This window comes from Callithrix jacchus, chromosome 22 (assembly GCF_049354715.1).
Source record: "Callithrix jacchus isolate 240 chromosome 22, calJac240_pri, whole genome shotgun sequence".
NCBI classification, from domain to species: Eukaryota; Metazoa; Chordata; class Mammalia; order Primates; family Cebidae; genus Callithrix; species Callithrix jacchus.
In genome coordinates this window covers 38,244,993-38,261,670 of record NC_133523.1, presented here as the reverse complement: position 1 = coordinate 38,261,670, position 16,678 = coordinate 38,244,993, and the positions used below count along the sequence as shown (strand labels likewise).

General features: G+C 49.8%; 1 protein-coding gene across 20 annotated transcripts in view; it reads left to right on the top strand.

The window, feature by feature from the left end:
* The first annotated feature begins 536 nt into the window (after positions 1-536).
* The window catches only part of SMG9 (SMG9 nonsense mediated mRNA decay factor), a 31,982-nt gene continuing 15,840 nt past the window's right edge, over positions 537-16,678 (top strand). For 7 of the 20 annotated variants that reach the window (XR_008478774.2, XM_054250609.2, XM_035284204.3 and 4 more), the window contains exons 1-7: positions 537-821; positions 4,596-4,751; positions 7,329-7,403; positions 7,491-7,755; positions 7,849-7,946; positions 10,791-10,903; positions 15,377-15,488. Coding sequence is in view for 15 of the 20 variants with exons in the window: in XM_054250609.2 (XP_054106584.1) it covers positions 4,602-4,751; positions 7,329-7,403; positions 7,491-7,755; positions 7,849-7,946; positions 10,791-10,903; positions 15,377-15,488 (813 nt within the window). In the remaining 5 variants the exon portion in view is untranslated. Of the gene's footprint in view, positions 1,305-1,851; positions 2,093-4,595; positions 4,752-7,328; positions 7,404-7,490; positions 7,756-7,848; positions 7,947-10,790; positions 10,904-15,376; positions 15,489-16,678 lie in introns of those variants that run through there. The other 13 variants (XR_013530957.1, XR_013530958.1, XR_013530956.1 and 10 more) reach the window with 9 other exon arrangements.

Below are 16,678 nucleotides of genomic sequence, written 5' to 3'. Positions count from 1 at the left end.
CTGCTGCCTCACCTTCCATCCGGGGGGACCCTGAATCCAAGCCAGTCTAGACCTCTTTCCCGGGTCTTGGTCGCCTTTGCTTAGCTGTCCCCTGGAGTGCCCTAGCCTGCCTGTCCTTCAAGGTCCAACCGGACCTGCGCCCTTTCCTAAGTGATTTGAGGCCCTGGCAGTCTCCACAGGCCGGGTGTGTGAGGCAGGCGCACGCCAAGTCTGATTCATTCCTGTGTTCTTGGCACTCAGCCCAGAACAGTGAAATTCCTCCCTGTCGCTCCACCCCACCGCATCCCGCCAACATCACTGAAGAGCCACGATTCGAACCACAGATCCGGGCTGTTTTCCCTCCCGCTCCCTGGCGTATCCATTTCTCCACTCATCTCCCCACCCTCAACCCCCAACCACACACACGCGCATTGAGTCAGAGCCGCGGCGCCCCTCCACCTCCCCCTTCGGAACTCGCATGCGTGCTGAAGCCGACCTCCTCCGTCCACGCATGCTCAGCCCGGCGCGCGCGTTCCTTTCTCGCGCGTTGAGCTCTCAGCGCATGCGCAGGACAAGCCGCCTGCGGGACCTGATCTCAGTTTGGCCTCGCGTTACCTCCTCCTCCTCTTCCTCCTTCAGGCCAGCTTTCCTTAGGAGCCGCATCCGGGACGCCGAGGCCGGTTCCGGAGTGGGGGGGTGCCCACTTTCTCTCTTTCCCACGTTCCTGGCCCTCAGACGCCATTTGCAGGCGTGTGGCTTGGGTCAGCCTCCCCGCCCCCACCCGATTCCTGTCACGGGAGAGCGCACACAGCACCCCGAGAACCAATCAGCAGCCGTCTTAGGTAAGGGGCCCGCGAGCTCGCGCACCGGTAGGGGGCGGGGCGCGCCGGCAGGCCACGCCCCCGCCTCGGCTGTTAAAAGCTCGCTGGGATGTCCGGTGGGAGTGCGGCACTGAGTAGGGGGCTGGTGGCTGTCTGTTCGATCCTGGGTTGGCAGGAATGGGGGCGGGGGACGGAAATAACGTGTAAATAAGAAACTTCTGCTCTACGAGATCCAAGTAGAGCCTGCAGAATGCCCGTCAAGTACTGAGGAGGCCGCCTCAATAACGTGTAAAGAGAAACTTGAGTTGGGTTCCCTCTGGGAAGCTTTGTAAATCGATGGCTAAATCCGAGGGAGGCCCTCCTCTAGGAGCCCATAGAGAGAAGTTTAAGTCCTAGGCTGTTCTTAGGAAAATGTGTAAATTGACTACAGTTGTGGCGTGAGGCGTGCCCCACGAGGTGGGCTTAAATACTCAGAAATCGGAGCGTCTCCCCAGATATTTGCAGGTAGCCACTGAGGCTTTGGGAGATACCCGAAGGGAGTGTGAAACGATGTCTAAATACTGAGGAGAACCCCCCCAAAAATGTAAATTAGATTGTTAATTTTCGGGAGGTCACCCTAGGTGTCCATCAGTAGACACTTAAATAGAATGACTTTTGTAAGTTTGGGGGAAATCTCCCAAAGGAGCCTGGAAACGGCATTGGAGGTACCCGCTTGCATATGGGTGGGCTTTTTTTTTTTTGAGACAGAGTCTCGCTCTGTCGCCAGGCACCACGCTGGAGTGCAGTGGCGCGATCTCGGCTCACTGCAAACGCCACACCTGGCTTAGGTGGGCCCTTAAGTTCCAAGGAACTTCTCACATTCAGATACTGTGGAAGCCCCCAGAATAAAAGGCACAGGGAGGGCAGGCACTCCTGGAATGCCATCACTTTGGAAGGCCGAGACCGGGCGGATAACTTGAGGCCAGGAGTTGGAGACCAGCCTGGCCAATATGGCGAAATCCCCCTCTACTGAAAATGCAAAACTTAGCCGGGCCTGTGCCTGTAATTCCAGCTACTTGGGAGGCTGAGGCAGGAGAATTGCCTGAACCCGAGAGGCAGAGGCTGCAGTGAGACCGCGCCATTGCACTTCCGCCTGGGCAACAGAGAAAAACTGTCTCAAAAGAAAACCCAAAAACGAAAAAAAGTGCGCACAGGGCGCTTGCTTTGCGCAGGAAGGGCATCCTCATAAGCCAGAAACTTCCGGGCTCGGCAGAATCCCAGTTGAGGCATGAAGACAGGCACTTAAGCACTGGGTAGGATTTCAGAGTAATGTGTTAAGACACTTAATTGCAAGGAAGGGAGGAGTCTCAGGTTCTGGGGAGAGTCTCCATCTGAGACTGTAAGCAGTCATTTGGGTATTTTCCCTAAGCATCTGTAAACAGACTCTTGTCCTCCTCAGTCTAGGAAAGCAGTCTTCACCCTGGCTTGTGGTGGGGAAGAGGTCACGTGGCACAGTGAGAGAGGAGCTAGACAGGCCTCTTGTCTGGCTAGCAAAATTACATCTACATCTTGTAAACAGACCCTTTAGTTCTCCAGAGTCTTGGAGGGACCTGTTTATGTTATTATGTACTGAGGTGGGGCTGGGGTGGATTCATGGAGGGATTTAACAGATACTTCCAAGCTAAGCAAGGGTCAGCAAACTTTTTTTTTTCTTTTTGAGACAGGGTCTTGCTTTGTTGCCCAGGCTAGAGTGCAGTGGTGCAGCATGGTCACAGCAGCCTTGACCTCCCAGCCTCAAGTGATCCCACCACCTCAGCCTCCTAAGTAGCTGGGACTACAGGTGCATGCCACCACCCCCAGCTATTTTTTTTTTTTCAATGTTTTATATAGACAGGATCTTGCTATGTTGCCCAAGCTGATCTCGAACTTCTGGCCTCAAACAGTCCTCAGGTCTCGGCCTCCCAGAGTGTTGGGATTACAAGTGTGAGCTGCCATACTTGGCCATTCAGTAAAACTTTCTGTAAAGGCCAGAGAATAATTATTTTAGGCCTTGCAGACTGTACTGCCAGTCTCAACTACTCAGCTCTGACACTGCATCAAGAAGGCCGCTGCAGACAGTTTGTAAATTGATGGATGTGGCCATGTTCTGATAAAACTTTCTATTTACAAAAACAGAAGGCAAACCAGATTTGGCCCATAGGCCTGACCTCTGAGCTTGAGCAGATAGCCCCATAGAGTTCTACAAACAGTTAAGTAGTCAAAGACCACCCTCGAATGATGTGTGAGCAGCTGGGAAAACTCCAGGGACCTGTAAACAGATACTAAAATGGTGGAGAGTGGGTTGCATAGGTAGCCAGGCATTATATAATATCTTAAATAAACACTGGGGACGACTTGGAATGAAATTCAGTGTGAGGAAAGGCAGACCATCAGGAACGGAAGACAGACACGAATTGTAGCGGGATACCAGGTGAAAACAGGCCCTTGAGTGCTGGAGCCCCACCACGACATACACTAGTAATGGCTAATCAAGAGTAGCTTTTGGACTAAGGATCACATTGCTGGTTTGTAAGGAAATGCCTTGCAGCATTTTGGTAAGGAGAATATCCTTTTTTTTTTTTTGAGATGGTGTTTTGCTTGTTGCCCAGGCTGGAGTGTAGTGGTGCAGTCTTGGCTCACTGCAACCTCCGCCTCCTGGGTTCAAGTGATTCTCCTGCCTCAGCCTCCTGAGTAGCTGGGTTTACAGGTGCCCGCAGCTAATTTTTTGTATTTTTAGTAGAGATGGGGTTTCACTATGTTGGCCAGGCTGATTTTGAACTCCTGACCTCAGGTAATCCACCTGCCCCAGCTTCCCAAAGTGCTGAGATTTACAGGCATGAGCCACTGCACCCAGCTGAATGTCCCATTTTTATGTGAATTTTCCCCTATAAATTTATTTATGTTGGAGTATGTTAATAGTTGGGAATAGTTTTGGCTGCAAGTAAGAGATAGATGTGTATTTGTTTTTCACTGCCTCTCAAAGTAGGCGATTCAAAATTAACATGGAACCCCCCAACCTTTTGTCTCGTTTTACTGTACCTTCTATTAAGTTGCCTTATAGCTCAAGACAGCTGCTTGAGCTCCAACCTCCACACCCACATTCCTGTTACTGGGAGGAAGAGGCAAAAGGCATTGCCAGAATCTGTAAAGGGAAGTTTCTGGAAGCTGCCAAGCCATACTTCTAGTGTCATACCATAGCCAGAAAGTACTTAGTCAGATGGGCACACCTAACTGCAAACAAGGATGAGAACTGTCTTCTGGATAGCCGTGTGCCTACCTCAGAACTGAGGGTTTTACTTCTTTGGAAGAAGGCAGGAGGGGATGTTGGGAGCCAGCTTGCAGTTGCTGCCACAAGCCCAGAGTTCTGTTGAAAGGAAGGGCCTTAGCCAAGCACAGTGGCTCACGCCTGTAATCTCAGCATTTTGGGAGGCCGAGGCAGGTGGATTGCCTGTGGTCAGGAGTTCAAGACCAGCCTGGCCAACATGGTGAAACCCCATCTCTACTAAAAATACAAAAATTAGCCAGGCATGGTGGTGGGCACCTGGAATCCCAGGTACTTGGGAGGCTGAGGCAGATGAATCCCTTGATCCCAGGAAGCCAAGGTTGCAGTGAGCCGAGATCTAGCCACTGTGCTCCAGCCTGGGTGACAGAGACAGACACCATCACCATCTCTAAAAAAAAAAAAAGAAAGGAAGGGCCTTCATACAGTGTCTGGGGTATGCCGAGTAGAGCAGGAAGAGACTCTGTCATCCTGAAATCCCCTCACTCCCTCCATAGGTGACCATGTCTGAGTCTGGACACAGTCAGCCTGGACTCTATGGAATTGAGCGGCGGCGACGGTGGAAGGAGCCTGGCTCTGGTGGCCCCCAGAATCTCTCTGGGCCTGGTGGTCGGGAGAGGGACTACATTGCACCATGGGAAAGAGAGAGACGGGTGAGTGTCTGGACCCAGGAGCAGCATTCATGTGTCTAGTTGTTCCACAAATGTTCATTGAGCACCTGCCATGTGCCAGGCACTAATCCAGATGCTGGGGGTACATCTGTAAACAAAACCCACTGCCTTCATGGGTAAAGAAGGTAGAGAGTCATAAAGGGGACTGTTTTAGGGACCGTCAGAGAACGTCTCTCTGAAGAGGTGACTTTTTAGGAGAGACTTGAAGGAGATGAGGGAATAAGACATGCCAAAATCTGAGTTGAAGAGCCTTCTAGACAGAACAGCAAGTGCAAAGGCCCTGGGGTGGCGTGTTCAAGGAGTAGCCAGAGGAAGCCAGGATGGTTGCAATGGATGAGGAAGGAGGGAGAGAGATAGGAGGTGAAGTCTGAGAGGTAATGGGCCAAATCATGTAAGACCTGGTAGGCCTTGGAAAGAACTTTGTATTTCACTGTGTGAAATTGGTGTTGGACAGTTTGAGCTGAGAGGTGCCATAGCTCATGTGTTAAAGAATCACATCATGATAATAACTGCTTCTGTTTACTGAGTAGCGTACACTGTGCTTGCACTGTGCAAAGTGCTTTACATCCTTGGGTCTTCCAGCTACCCCATGAAGTAGATTCTATGATAGAGCTGATTTTCAGTAATGAGGAAAATGAGCCCCAGAGGTGAAACGACTTGTCCAAAATCAGTGTCAATGAACTTTGGGCCCAGGACTCAGATCCAGGGCCAGCTTAGTCTCACATATAGCATCATTCTGCCTGCTGTAGATAGTGCCCTGGGCTGGGAATCAGAAGGGATCAGCTTGTGCCCAGGCCCTGCCTCACTCCGCTCCTGTACTTAAGGTGACTCACTGCCAGAACCTGCCCCCTGGGTTTTTTTCTCTAGGGCCCTGTTTACCTCAGAGATGTCTGGTAGGGTGGAAGTAGGTAACAATTGGGGCCAATTTCTGAGCTATAAAACCATACAAACATGAAAAATAGTTTATTTACAGTGAGCTGAGCTCTTACCTGCTCCTTCTCTTGGGCCGCAGCGTAAATGAGAACATGTAGTCTCTTCCTTCCACATAATGCCTTCCTGGGGATTATTATCATCCTTGCACACCTTCAGGTTTAATCCCTGAGCAAGCAACTCTGAAATCTCAGTTTTGTCTCTAAATGTGCTGCTGAGCCCCGGCAGCCTCCTGTCATTCCCATGGAGTCATTTCCTTCTTATCCTCTGCGTCCCCTGCTGACCTCAGCATCTTTCTGCCATTCTTCCTCTTCCCATTTTTTTCTCCCATATCAGTGATAGCCCATCGGACCTCATCCTGAATGCCTCTGTCGCCTCTCCCCTGCTTCCTGTGCACTAGTCAGGCAGTGATGCTTTACATTCTGCCACCTGGGTGTATCTATCTGTCTTCTGTCCAACCTCACAGCGTTTGTGCTAGGTGCAGATTGAATAACTGAAGTGCTCCAGAATTCAAAATGTTTTGAGCACCAACATGACACTTAAGGGACTAATTGGATCATTGCGGATGGATTTGGGGTACTCAGCCAAGAAATAGGCAAATATTCCAAAGTTCAAAAAAAATTCCAAATCCAGAACAATTCTGGTCCCAGGCATCTCAGATAAGGGTTGCTCAGCCTGTATCATCTACCCCTTCCTAGCCTCCTGGAAGCCCACAGCCTCTCCTCCTGTAGTTTTTCCCTTGCAACTTCTTTTCAAAGCACTTTCACGTCATCTTTTTGTTGTTCTTCACCATAAGCCAGTGAAGTGAGCAGGGTTTAAGTAAATGTCCTCAGTATATTGGTGACAAAACAGACCCAGGACTGTTTCTTCTTGAGTAACCTCAAGACTCTCCTGAGGTTACTCAAGGAACCAGAGAAAGAACGGAACTCAAACTCAGATTTCTCCCCTCTTTAGCAGACTGAGGGTGAGACAGGGAGGCACGAAGAGGGCAAGGTGTGGGATCAGCCTGGCAGCTTTGCCAAAGCAGGACTGGGGCTGAGGGGAGAGGTGATCAGGATAGCAAGTACCGACAGCAGCTCTCACATGTGAGCACCTGCCACGTGACAGGTGCCACGCTAGACAGTTGATGCGTTCTGTCTCCTTTCATCCTCATAATAATCCTGCTAGGAAGAAATTCCTGTGCCCACTCACAGATGGGGAAATGAGGCATAAGTGAAGGTGGTGAGGGTGGTTCCTTATTCAAGTTCACATGGCCAACTTGAGGCAGGACCAGGTTTGCGCCCAGACCTATCTAGCTCCTAGTTCCTTTCCATCCTGGCTTGTTGCCTCACAGAGTAAGCTGAGCAGAATGCTTGAGGATTTGGTTCTGCAGCTGGGCTGCCTGGGTTCAAATTCCAGCTCCATTGCTTATTGGCTTTGTGACTCTGGGCAATCTGCCTCACCGTTCTGGGCTTAGTTTACCCCCACTTTACAGTGGGGGTAATAATAGTATCTCTCTCACAGGGTTGTTGGTAGGATCAAGGTAGTTAATATATTTAGGCATTTAGAATAGTTCGTGGCACATAAAGATTTGGAATGTCCAGGAGAGCCAGTGAGCCATTCCTGAGTAACTGCCCTCCCTCACCACAGGATGCCAGCGAAGAGACAAGCACTTCCGTCATGCAGAAAACCCCCATCATCCTCTCAAAACCTCCAGCAGAGCGGGTGAGTAGGGAAGAACTTTGAAGGAGGGAGGAGGAGAGCAGTTAGGGAAGGGATTGCCCCATTGACGGAAACTTTTTACCCCCATAGTCAAAGCAGCCACCACCTCCAACAGCCCCTGCTGTCCCACCGGCTCCAGCCCCTCTGGAGAAGCCCATCGTCCTCATGAAGCCACGGGAAGAGGGGAAGGGGCCTGTGGCTGCGGCTGGTGCCTCTACCCCTGAAGGCACCGCCCCACCACCCCCTGCAGCCCCTGCGCCACCCAAGGGAGAGAAGGAAGGGCAGAGACCCACACAGCCTGTGTACCAGATCCAGAACCGGGGCATGGGCACTGCTGCACCAGCAGCCATGGACCGTGAGTTGGGGCCAGGCAGGACCAGGTTGGGAAGTGGCATCTCCTCACAGACCCTCACTGCATCCTCTGTCTCCTGCTTTCTCCAATCTCCAGCTGTCGTGGGTCAGGCCAAACTACTGCCCCCAGAGCGCATGAAGCACAGCATCAAGTTGGTGGATGACCAGATGAATTGGTGTGACAGTGCCATTGAGGTACTGAGGGCCCCTCCCTGCCTGAGCTTCCGCACGTCCTGCATCCTCTGATCCTCCACCCCCACCTCTGCCTCTTGGTAGGCAGCGCCAGTCTGGAGAGCTTTTGGGCAACTCACAGCAGTGAGACGGGATGGAATCAGAACGTTCTCACCTAACCAGAGCTGAATTTCAACTAGCTCAGCTGTGCTTGCTAGTTGGTAAAATACTGATCTGCTTTGGTACTGGTTGGTAAAAAGGTACTCTAACTACCACCCCAGAACCCCTGGGATGTCCTTTGCCATCCACAGTGGGGGAGTCTCTTGGACCCTGCCCTAGTACCCTTCTTATTTGGTTGAAACCCATGCTGGTAGCTCATGCCTGTAATCCCAGCACTTTGGGAGGCCAAGGTGGGAGAATTCGCCTGAGCCCAGAAGTTCAAGACCAGCCTGGGCAACTTAGGGATACTCTATTTCTACCCAAAACTTAAAAATTAGCCAGGTATGGTGGCAGGCATCCAGGCCACTCAGGAGGCTGAGGTAAGAGGATCACTTGAGTCCAGGAGGTCAAGGCCACAGAGAGCTATGATCATGTCATTTGACGCCAACCTGGACAACAGAGTGAGACCCTGTCTCAAAAACAACAACAAGAAACCCATGCTGTTTCAGTGTTAACTGTTTTGAATGTCATCCCCCAAAGGGCCCCCATCCATCCCACCCCTTGCTCTAGTTCAGCCCTCACATCCCTAGATCGTCATACATGCCTCCAGACTCCCAGACCTTATATCCCCTCTTCCACTTTTTCTCCTGTAGCCGTGTCATACCCCTGCTCAGATTCTCCTGGAGATGTCACCTCTCCTGCCCAGCAACCTGGACTTATTAGGGCAGCCTCAAGCCCGTTTATTGCCTTCCTCTCCCCCTTCTGTGTCCACTCTCGAATTGGAATTAACTGGGGAGCTTCAAAAAAAGAAAGAAGCCAAACCCTCCCCTTCAGCACTATTAAGCAGAAGTCTCTGCAGTGATGAAGATTATATATATTTGCACTGTCCATCCATTATGGTAGCCACTATCCCCAGATGAGGCTTTAGAGCACTTGACACGTGGCTAGTGCAACCAAACAGAATTTTTCATGTTGTTTAGTCTTTACTAATTTAAATAGCCATGTATGATCTGTGCCTACTGATTGAACAGGGCAGCTCTAGGTACTCTGCTTTAATGTGTTAAAGCACATTAAATCCTGATTGGGCCTGGGATTTGCTTTATTTATTTAGGAGACTATCTTGCTCTGTTGCCCAGGCGGGAATGTAATGGCATCATCTTGGCTCACTGCAATCTCCACCTCCCAGGTTCAAGCAGTTCTCTAGCCTCAGCCTCCTGAGTAGCTGGGACCACAAGTGTATGACACTACACCCAGCTAGTTTGTTGTTGTTGTTGTTGTTTTGTTTTGTTTTGTTTTGAGATGGAGTTTTGCTCTTGTTGCCCAGGCTGGAGTGCAGTGGCGCCATCTCAGCTCACCACAACCTCCACCTCCTGGGTTCAAGTGATTCTCCTGCTTCAGCCTCCCAAGTAGCTGGGATTATAGGTGCCTGCCACCACACCCGGCTAATTTTGTATTTTTAGTAGAGACGGAGTTTCTCCATGTTGGTCAGGCTGGTCTTGACCTCAGGTGATCTGCCTGCCTTGGCCTCCCAAAGTGATGGGATTACAGGCATGAGTCATTAGGTCTGGCCAGTTTTTGTATTTTTGGTAGAGACGGGTTTCACCATGTTGGCCAGGCTGGTCTTGAACTCCTGGCCTCAAGTGATCCTCCCACCTCAGTCACCTAAAGTGTTGGGATTACAGGTGTGAGCCCCCACACCTGGACTATAGAATTTGCTTTTAAAAAACAATTCCAGGTGATTCTAAGGAGCAGCAGCCACAGTTCAGGATGAAGCAATTTGCCTTGAGGTGTGTCTCTTACACCCCCTGCTGGTGAAAGTCAGCAGAGCTGGTGGCCCAGAGTTGGTCTCCGGTCATTTCCAGAGGAGCTCATACATCCCACAAACAACAGTATATGAATGTAAAACAGACACACACACACACACACACACACACACACACACACACAGATGAGAGCCTGGGTGGCTCCTGTTTGCATACCACTCCCTTTCTTGTGCTTTCCCAGGAATCTGTGCTAGTAGCCCTTAGTCACTGAGTCCTGTCTTCTCCAACCCACCCTTCTGTTCTTAGGCCACTCCCTTTTACTTCCCCAAGATCAGACTTTCTTTTTCCCTCTGTGTTCAGCACACTGACTTCCTGTTAGCTTCTTTTTTTTCTTTTTTTTTTTGAGACGGAGTCTTGCTCTGTTGCCAGACTGGAGCACAGTGGTGCAGTCTTGGCTCACTGTGACCTCCCGGGTTCAAGCGATTCTTCCTCCTCAGACTCCTGAGTAGCTGGGACTACAGGCACATGCCAAACACCCGGCTTATTTTTGTATTTTTTTAGTAGAGACGGTGTTTCACCATCTTGGTCAGGATGGTCTCAATCTCTTGCCCTCATGATCCACCCTCCTCGGCCCCGCAAAGTGCTGGGATTATAGGCATGAGCCACCGCACCCGGCCTTCCTTTTAACTTCTTGGCCATGCTAGGCTCTTTCTACTTCAGAGTTCTCACAGACACTGTTCTTTGTGTCTAGAACATTTCACATAATCCTACCATGACACAGAATAGAGGCCCTATGTCTGATAGAAGGGATTGGGACCACAGGAGTTTTTATTCATATGTGATAAGGCAGGCGGGTAAACCACAAGGGTCTCTGGGGTCCCCCCTCTCATTCTAGCTCCAGCAACTGACAGACTTGTCAGAGTCTTATTTCTCTCTTTTCCCACAGTACCTCTTGGATCAGACTGATGTGTTGGTGGTTGGTGTCCTGGGCCTCCAGGGGACAGGCAAGTCCATGGTCATGTCATTGCTGTCAGCCAACACTCCAGAGGAGGATCAGAGGTGAGGGAGTGCAGGAGGGAGGTGGGCACCCACCTGGGGCAGGGGCAAGGTGGGCTTGGGTGTTGCAAGTGATGTTACCAAAGGACTTTGGAAAGTTGCTTTTCCTTCTTAGGCCTCAGTATCTTCGTGAGATGAGGATGATAATGGGCTGCACTAAATCTGTGCAGTTCCAAGGCATCCAATCCTGTTCCTCCCTCTCTCCCTCCCTGCCTGGCCCCGGGAAATGGTACAGGCCCTAGAGAGGAAGTGGGATGATGTCATCGTTAAGGTTTTGGACTTAGCTGGTTGACCTTGGGCAGGTCACTTCATTTCCCGTATCCCATGTCCAAGTAGATTTTTGGAGGATAACAAAAGATCAAGAAGGCAAAAGTTAATGAGCACCTGGCACAGAGCAGGTGCTCACAGAATGACAGCTGATAGGATCTGAGAAAGAGTGGGGGAGGAGATCTGGAGACAGAGATGGTTTCTGTACTTTTCCTGTGTCACCTTGGGAAAGTGGCTCTTAACTTTCTAGGCTGGGGAGGAGCAGACATGAGGATTCCCCTGCCTGAACAACATTCTTGAATAAGGATGGAATGTGATTATGAAGATAAAGCATAAGGGCACAGGAGCAGGTTTTGGGAAGGGGATGGCTTAAGAAACAGGTCCTGAAACTGGGGCAGAGAAGGACAGGGGGAAAAGGTAGGAATTTGGGAGTGGGAGAGATAGACATCTAATTAAGGAAGAATCAAAATGGGGAGAATAGATAGTAGCCACTGGGGTGGTAAAGAACAGAGACACATTTAAGTTACCTGAAAATATAGGGATCTGTTTTTTGTAAAGCGGGTAATACCACCCTGTCTTCCATGGATGAGCGTCAGGGGTCCATTAACCCCTTAACAGTATATGCAGAATTTTGTTTATTTATTTATTTTTGAGATAGAGTCTAGTTCTTTTGCCTAGGCTGAAGTGCAATGGCATGATCATAGCTCAGTGCATCCTCAACCTCTCAGGCTCAAGTGATCTTCCCACCTCAGCCTCCCAAGCAGCTGGGATTACAGGGGCATGCCACCACACCAGCTAGTTTTTAATTATTTTGTAGAGATGTTGTCTCCTTATGTTGCCTAGGCTGGTCTCAAACTCTTGGTCTCAAGCAATCCTCCCGCTTTGGCCTCTCAAAGCGCTGGGATTACAGATGTGAACTCCCACGCCTGGCCATATGCAGAATTTTACACACATTTGCAGTCAGGCTCTTCTTCTAGGGAGAAGGTCCATCGTTTACACCAGATTTCAGAGTGGGCTGATGGAGATCTAGAAAAGTGAAGACCACTGTTGTTGGAAGAATACACATCCCATAGAGCTGGAGCTGTGGGGTTCCCCTGCCTCTTCCTTCCTGTTCTCTGTTCACTCATGACTCAGCTCCGCTTCATTCTGGAATAGCTCCAGGTCTTAGATAACATTCTCTCCATTTCAGCTTTCACCCCAACTAGCAGATTTTCCCCATGATTCTGGGTTCAGATTCCCAAGAGAGAATGCTGTCGCCCAGCTTGTCTTTTTGAGCCATGTCAGCCTGTGGTGTAGTGGATGTTAGTATCAACTCTTTTCATCAGGTCTAGGTTTTGGTTCCTAATTCTTTTTTTTTTTTTTTGAGACAGTCTTGTTGTGTCACCCAGACCAGAGCGCAGTGGCGCAATTTTGGCTTACCACAACCTCTGTCTCCCGGATTCAACCAATTCTTGTGCCTCAGCCTCCTGAATAGCTGGGACTACCACACCCGGCTAATTTTTATATTTTTAGAAGAGATGGGGTTTTGCCATATTGGCCACGCTGGTCTCAAACTCCTGATTAGGTGATCTGCCTGCCTTGGCCTCCCAAAGTGTTGGGATTACAGGTGTGAGCCACCGCACCCAGCCTACCTCCTAATTCTCTTTATAATTCATCTGTTTCTTCTCTCCTTCATGTTCACCTCCTTAGTACAAGCCATTAATATCTTACATGGAGGATGCCAAGAGGTTCCTATCTGGTCTCCCTGATTTAATTCAGCTTGACAAATACTGTATTAATTGAATGCTTTCTATGTGCCAGGTACTGTACCAGGTGCTGGGGAGATAATGGTATACAAAACTGGAAAAAAAGCTGCCCTCGTGGGGCTTACATTTTAACAGGGGAGATAGTAAACAAAATAAACACACTATTTGGCACAATGGAATATAACAAAATGGGAAAAGGTTATAGGGAGGTGATGTTGGGCCTAGGTTACAGGTTTTCAAAATTACCACTGTTTTTTAAGAGACGAGGGTCTTGCTCGGTCACCCAGGCTGGAGTGCAGTGGCGTGATCATGGCTTCACTGCAGCCTTGAACTCCTGGGCCCAAGCCATCCTCCCGCCTCGGCCACGTGAGTAGCTGGGACCACAGGTATGCACCACCATGCCCAACTAATTTTTTAATTTTTTGTAGAGACAGGATCTCACTGTGTTGCCCAAGCTGGGCTCACGTGATTTTCCCACCTCAGCCTTCTGAGTAGCTAGGACTACGGTTCTGTCCCACCGTGCCTGGCTTACTTACTTATTTTTATTTTTGAGTCAAGTCTTGCACTGCCACCCAGGCTGGAGTGCAGTGGCTGAATCTCTGCTCACTGAAACCTCCATCTCCCAGGTTCAAGCAGTTCTCCTGCCTCACCTTCCCGAGTACCTGGGATTACAGATGTGCACCACCACACCAGGCTAATTTCTGTATTTTTAATAGAAAATGTTAGCCAGGCTGATATCGAACTCCTGAACTCAAGTGATACTTGAGTTCCTTGGCCTCCTAAAGTGCTGGGATGACAGTCATGAGCCACCACACCCTTCATTTTTAGAATTTTTTGTAGAGATGAGGTCTTGCCATGTCGCCCAGACTAGGTTATAGTTTTAAATGTGATTGCAAGGGAAGGCATTGCTAAGGGGAACGTTTGAGAATAAACATGCTTGGAGGAGCATTTCAATGACAGGGACTGGCCAAGGCAATGCCTCTAAAATAGGCGCTTGTCTGTGTGTGCAAAAGAGCATGGCAGCCTTGGAAGGGGAGTGATAGGAGATAAGGCCAGAGAGGCAGAGGGAGGCAACATGGCACTGGGCCTTGTAAGCCCATCTCCCCTCTTTCCACCCTACAGTCCTCGCCACATAGCAGCCAGTAGCAGACAGTGGAGACTTTCAGACCAAAATTTGATCATGTCCTCCTCTACCTATATCTCTCAGCAGCTTCTCCAGGTCATAGGCCAAAGCCTTACCATGCCCCACAAGGGTCTGTGTAGCCTCTCCTTGCTCTCTCTCCTCCTATACACCCCGTTTTTCTGTTCTTGCCATGCTGGTCTCTGAGTCCTGGTACAACAAGCCACCTGTCTTCTGCCTGATACAGTATTCCTCTGTGCCCATCCCCCAACCCAGCCCCAGTTAACTCCCTCTCTCTCACCCTCAGCATTGTCATTTCCCTCTTCAGGGCAGCCCTTCCTGGCTCCACCAACTAAGCCATCTGGGCTTGGAGCACTGTACACCTCCTCTTTCTAACACCCACAGTGACTGATTTCTGGTAATTTGTAAACTAGACCAGAAGCTCCACAGAAGCCGACTTAGTCTTTTTTGTTCACTGCTGTATCCTGGTGTCTGGCAGATAGGAGGTTTTCTGCATAGTGTTTGTAAAGTGGAAGGTTGCCTGCTCTGTGTCAGTCAACAGACTATGCCTCTTGGGGGTAGATAGAAACTACCCTTTGAGAGGCAGTTTCTATTATCCTGATTTTACAGATTTCAAAAGGTAAAATCACTTTGCCTCAGAGTTACCAAGTTGAGCTTAGTGGTTTAGGGCAAGGCCCAGCTCTGCCTGCTTTGCCCTCATATTCCCAGCGCCCAGCACATGTGGAAGTGAGGGACACTCACCTGACGGGAAGATGCTGGGAACAAGACCCAAACTCCCTCTCCCTGTGGCAGTGGAGGCCATTCAGTGCTCTGTCTCCAGTGCCTGGGATCTAGCAGGTATATTTGGTAATTAACAGCTAAAAGTATGTATCACTCTATATCAGGCACTATTCTAAGGGCTCTACACATACTGAGCTCATAATAACACACAGAGTTTTGATCATGTTGTTATCCCCATTTTACAGATAGGAAACTGACAGAAAAAGGTTAAGGAATTTGCCCAAAACCACACAGCCAGGAAGAGGCAGAGCTGGGATTTGAATCCTTGCAGACTGGCAGAGTCTCTGCCCTTAAACACCTCAGTGGCCGGGCTTCATTGATTAAACTAATGGATCTCTTTATGGGTAGGAGTGAAGTCATGTGCTTCAAAACATGCCCCGCCCCCGGCTCCCACCCACTTTCCATCTATGGGCCACAGATGGAAAGCTTAGTGAGCAGGCTGGGCACCCGGGCTAACGTGCTCAGCTCACAGGGTCATGCTTCGGATGCATCAAAGGCTGAGAACCAGAACGCTCAGGCACCCGTACCTGCTTCTCTCCACAGGGCTTATGTTTTCCGGGCTCAGAGCGCTGAAATGAAGGAACGAGGTGGCAACCAGACCAGCGGCATCGACTTCTTTATTACCCAAGAGCGGATTGTTTTCCTGGACACACAGGTGCCGGCCCCACCTGCCTTTGCCCCTTGCCCCCAACCCACATCCTCTTCCTGGAATGTTACTAAGCTAGAACCCTGTGTGGATTCCATGTGCTTCCAGTCAAGCTGTGGACATGCTGGGTGCCCTTGGGCAAGATGTGTCTTTTCTTGGCCCTTTCTCTTGTCACATGTTGCCCCATCTCATTCGCCTTCTACACAGTAGCCTGAAGGGCCTTCCAGTATACTGCTAAAACATGTGGAACCTAGAGAATCTATGTTCCTATCCTGCCTTTTAATTCTTACTAGCAGGGTGACTTTAAATACCTTTTAAACTTCCTTAAACCACAGCTCTTCATCTGTAAGTAGGGATGATGACTACTCGGCCTCTTAAGAGTTTCAAGGATTCCGTGGAACAATCCAGGCAAAGTGCTGGGTTAGGACTTGGCATCAGGTTAGCGCTCAGGCTCGTCACTTTCGTTAGAACTGACTGGTCATGTGTTTACCTGGCAGATTTCCTTGTCCTCTCCCTTGCTCTCAGGCAAAGTTCGGATTCCTTAGGCTGGCATTTGGAGGGTATGGCTTGACTCCCTCAGACTGCCTATCCTTGGCCCCTGGAGGAGCCACCAGACCCCCAGCACACAGGCACTGATCTCTCTCTTATCTGGACTTTGCATATCTTGTGTTTACCTGAAACCACCAAAGAACTGTGTGACCTTGTCAAGTTGTTTGTTTTCATTCCTCAGTTTTCTTAAGTGGGAAAAACAGTATTGCATACCTCGAAGGGTTTTTGTGAGGTTTCAGTGCATCGATACAAGTAAATTCCTAATGGCAGCACCCAACAGGAGTTAGGTGCTAAATACTCTTAATGATTAACTCCGTTATCAGTACAATAGGCTCTCACCTTGTGTGGTTGCCTGGCTGGTGCCTTCTTCCTCAAGACTCCACTGGGGTGTGGCCTCCTCTCAGAAGCCTTCCCCTTCCACTGTTGCCCATATGCACCTCCCACCATAGCATGTGATTTGCCCTGGTGTCTGTTCCCACTCCCTACCTGCCTGAAGCTCCTCAGAGCAGAGCCTGGCTCTGTGGCTGAGAGCTGGGGCACAGGGTTTGGCCCTTAGTTGGCACTCATAGTTGGTGGATCAGCATTCTGGTCACTGTGGCATTGATGACACGGAGTGGAAAACCTCCTAATGTGACGTGAGCCTTGTGTGC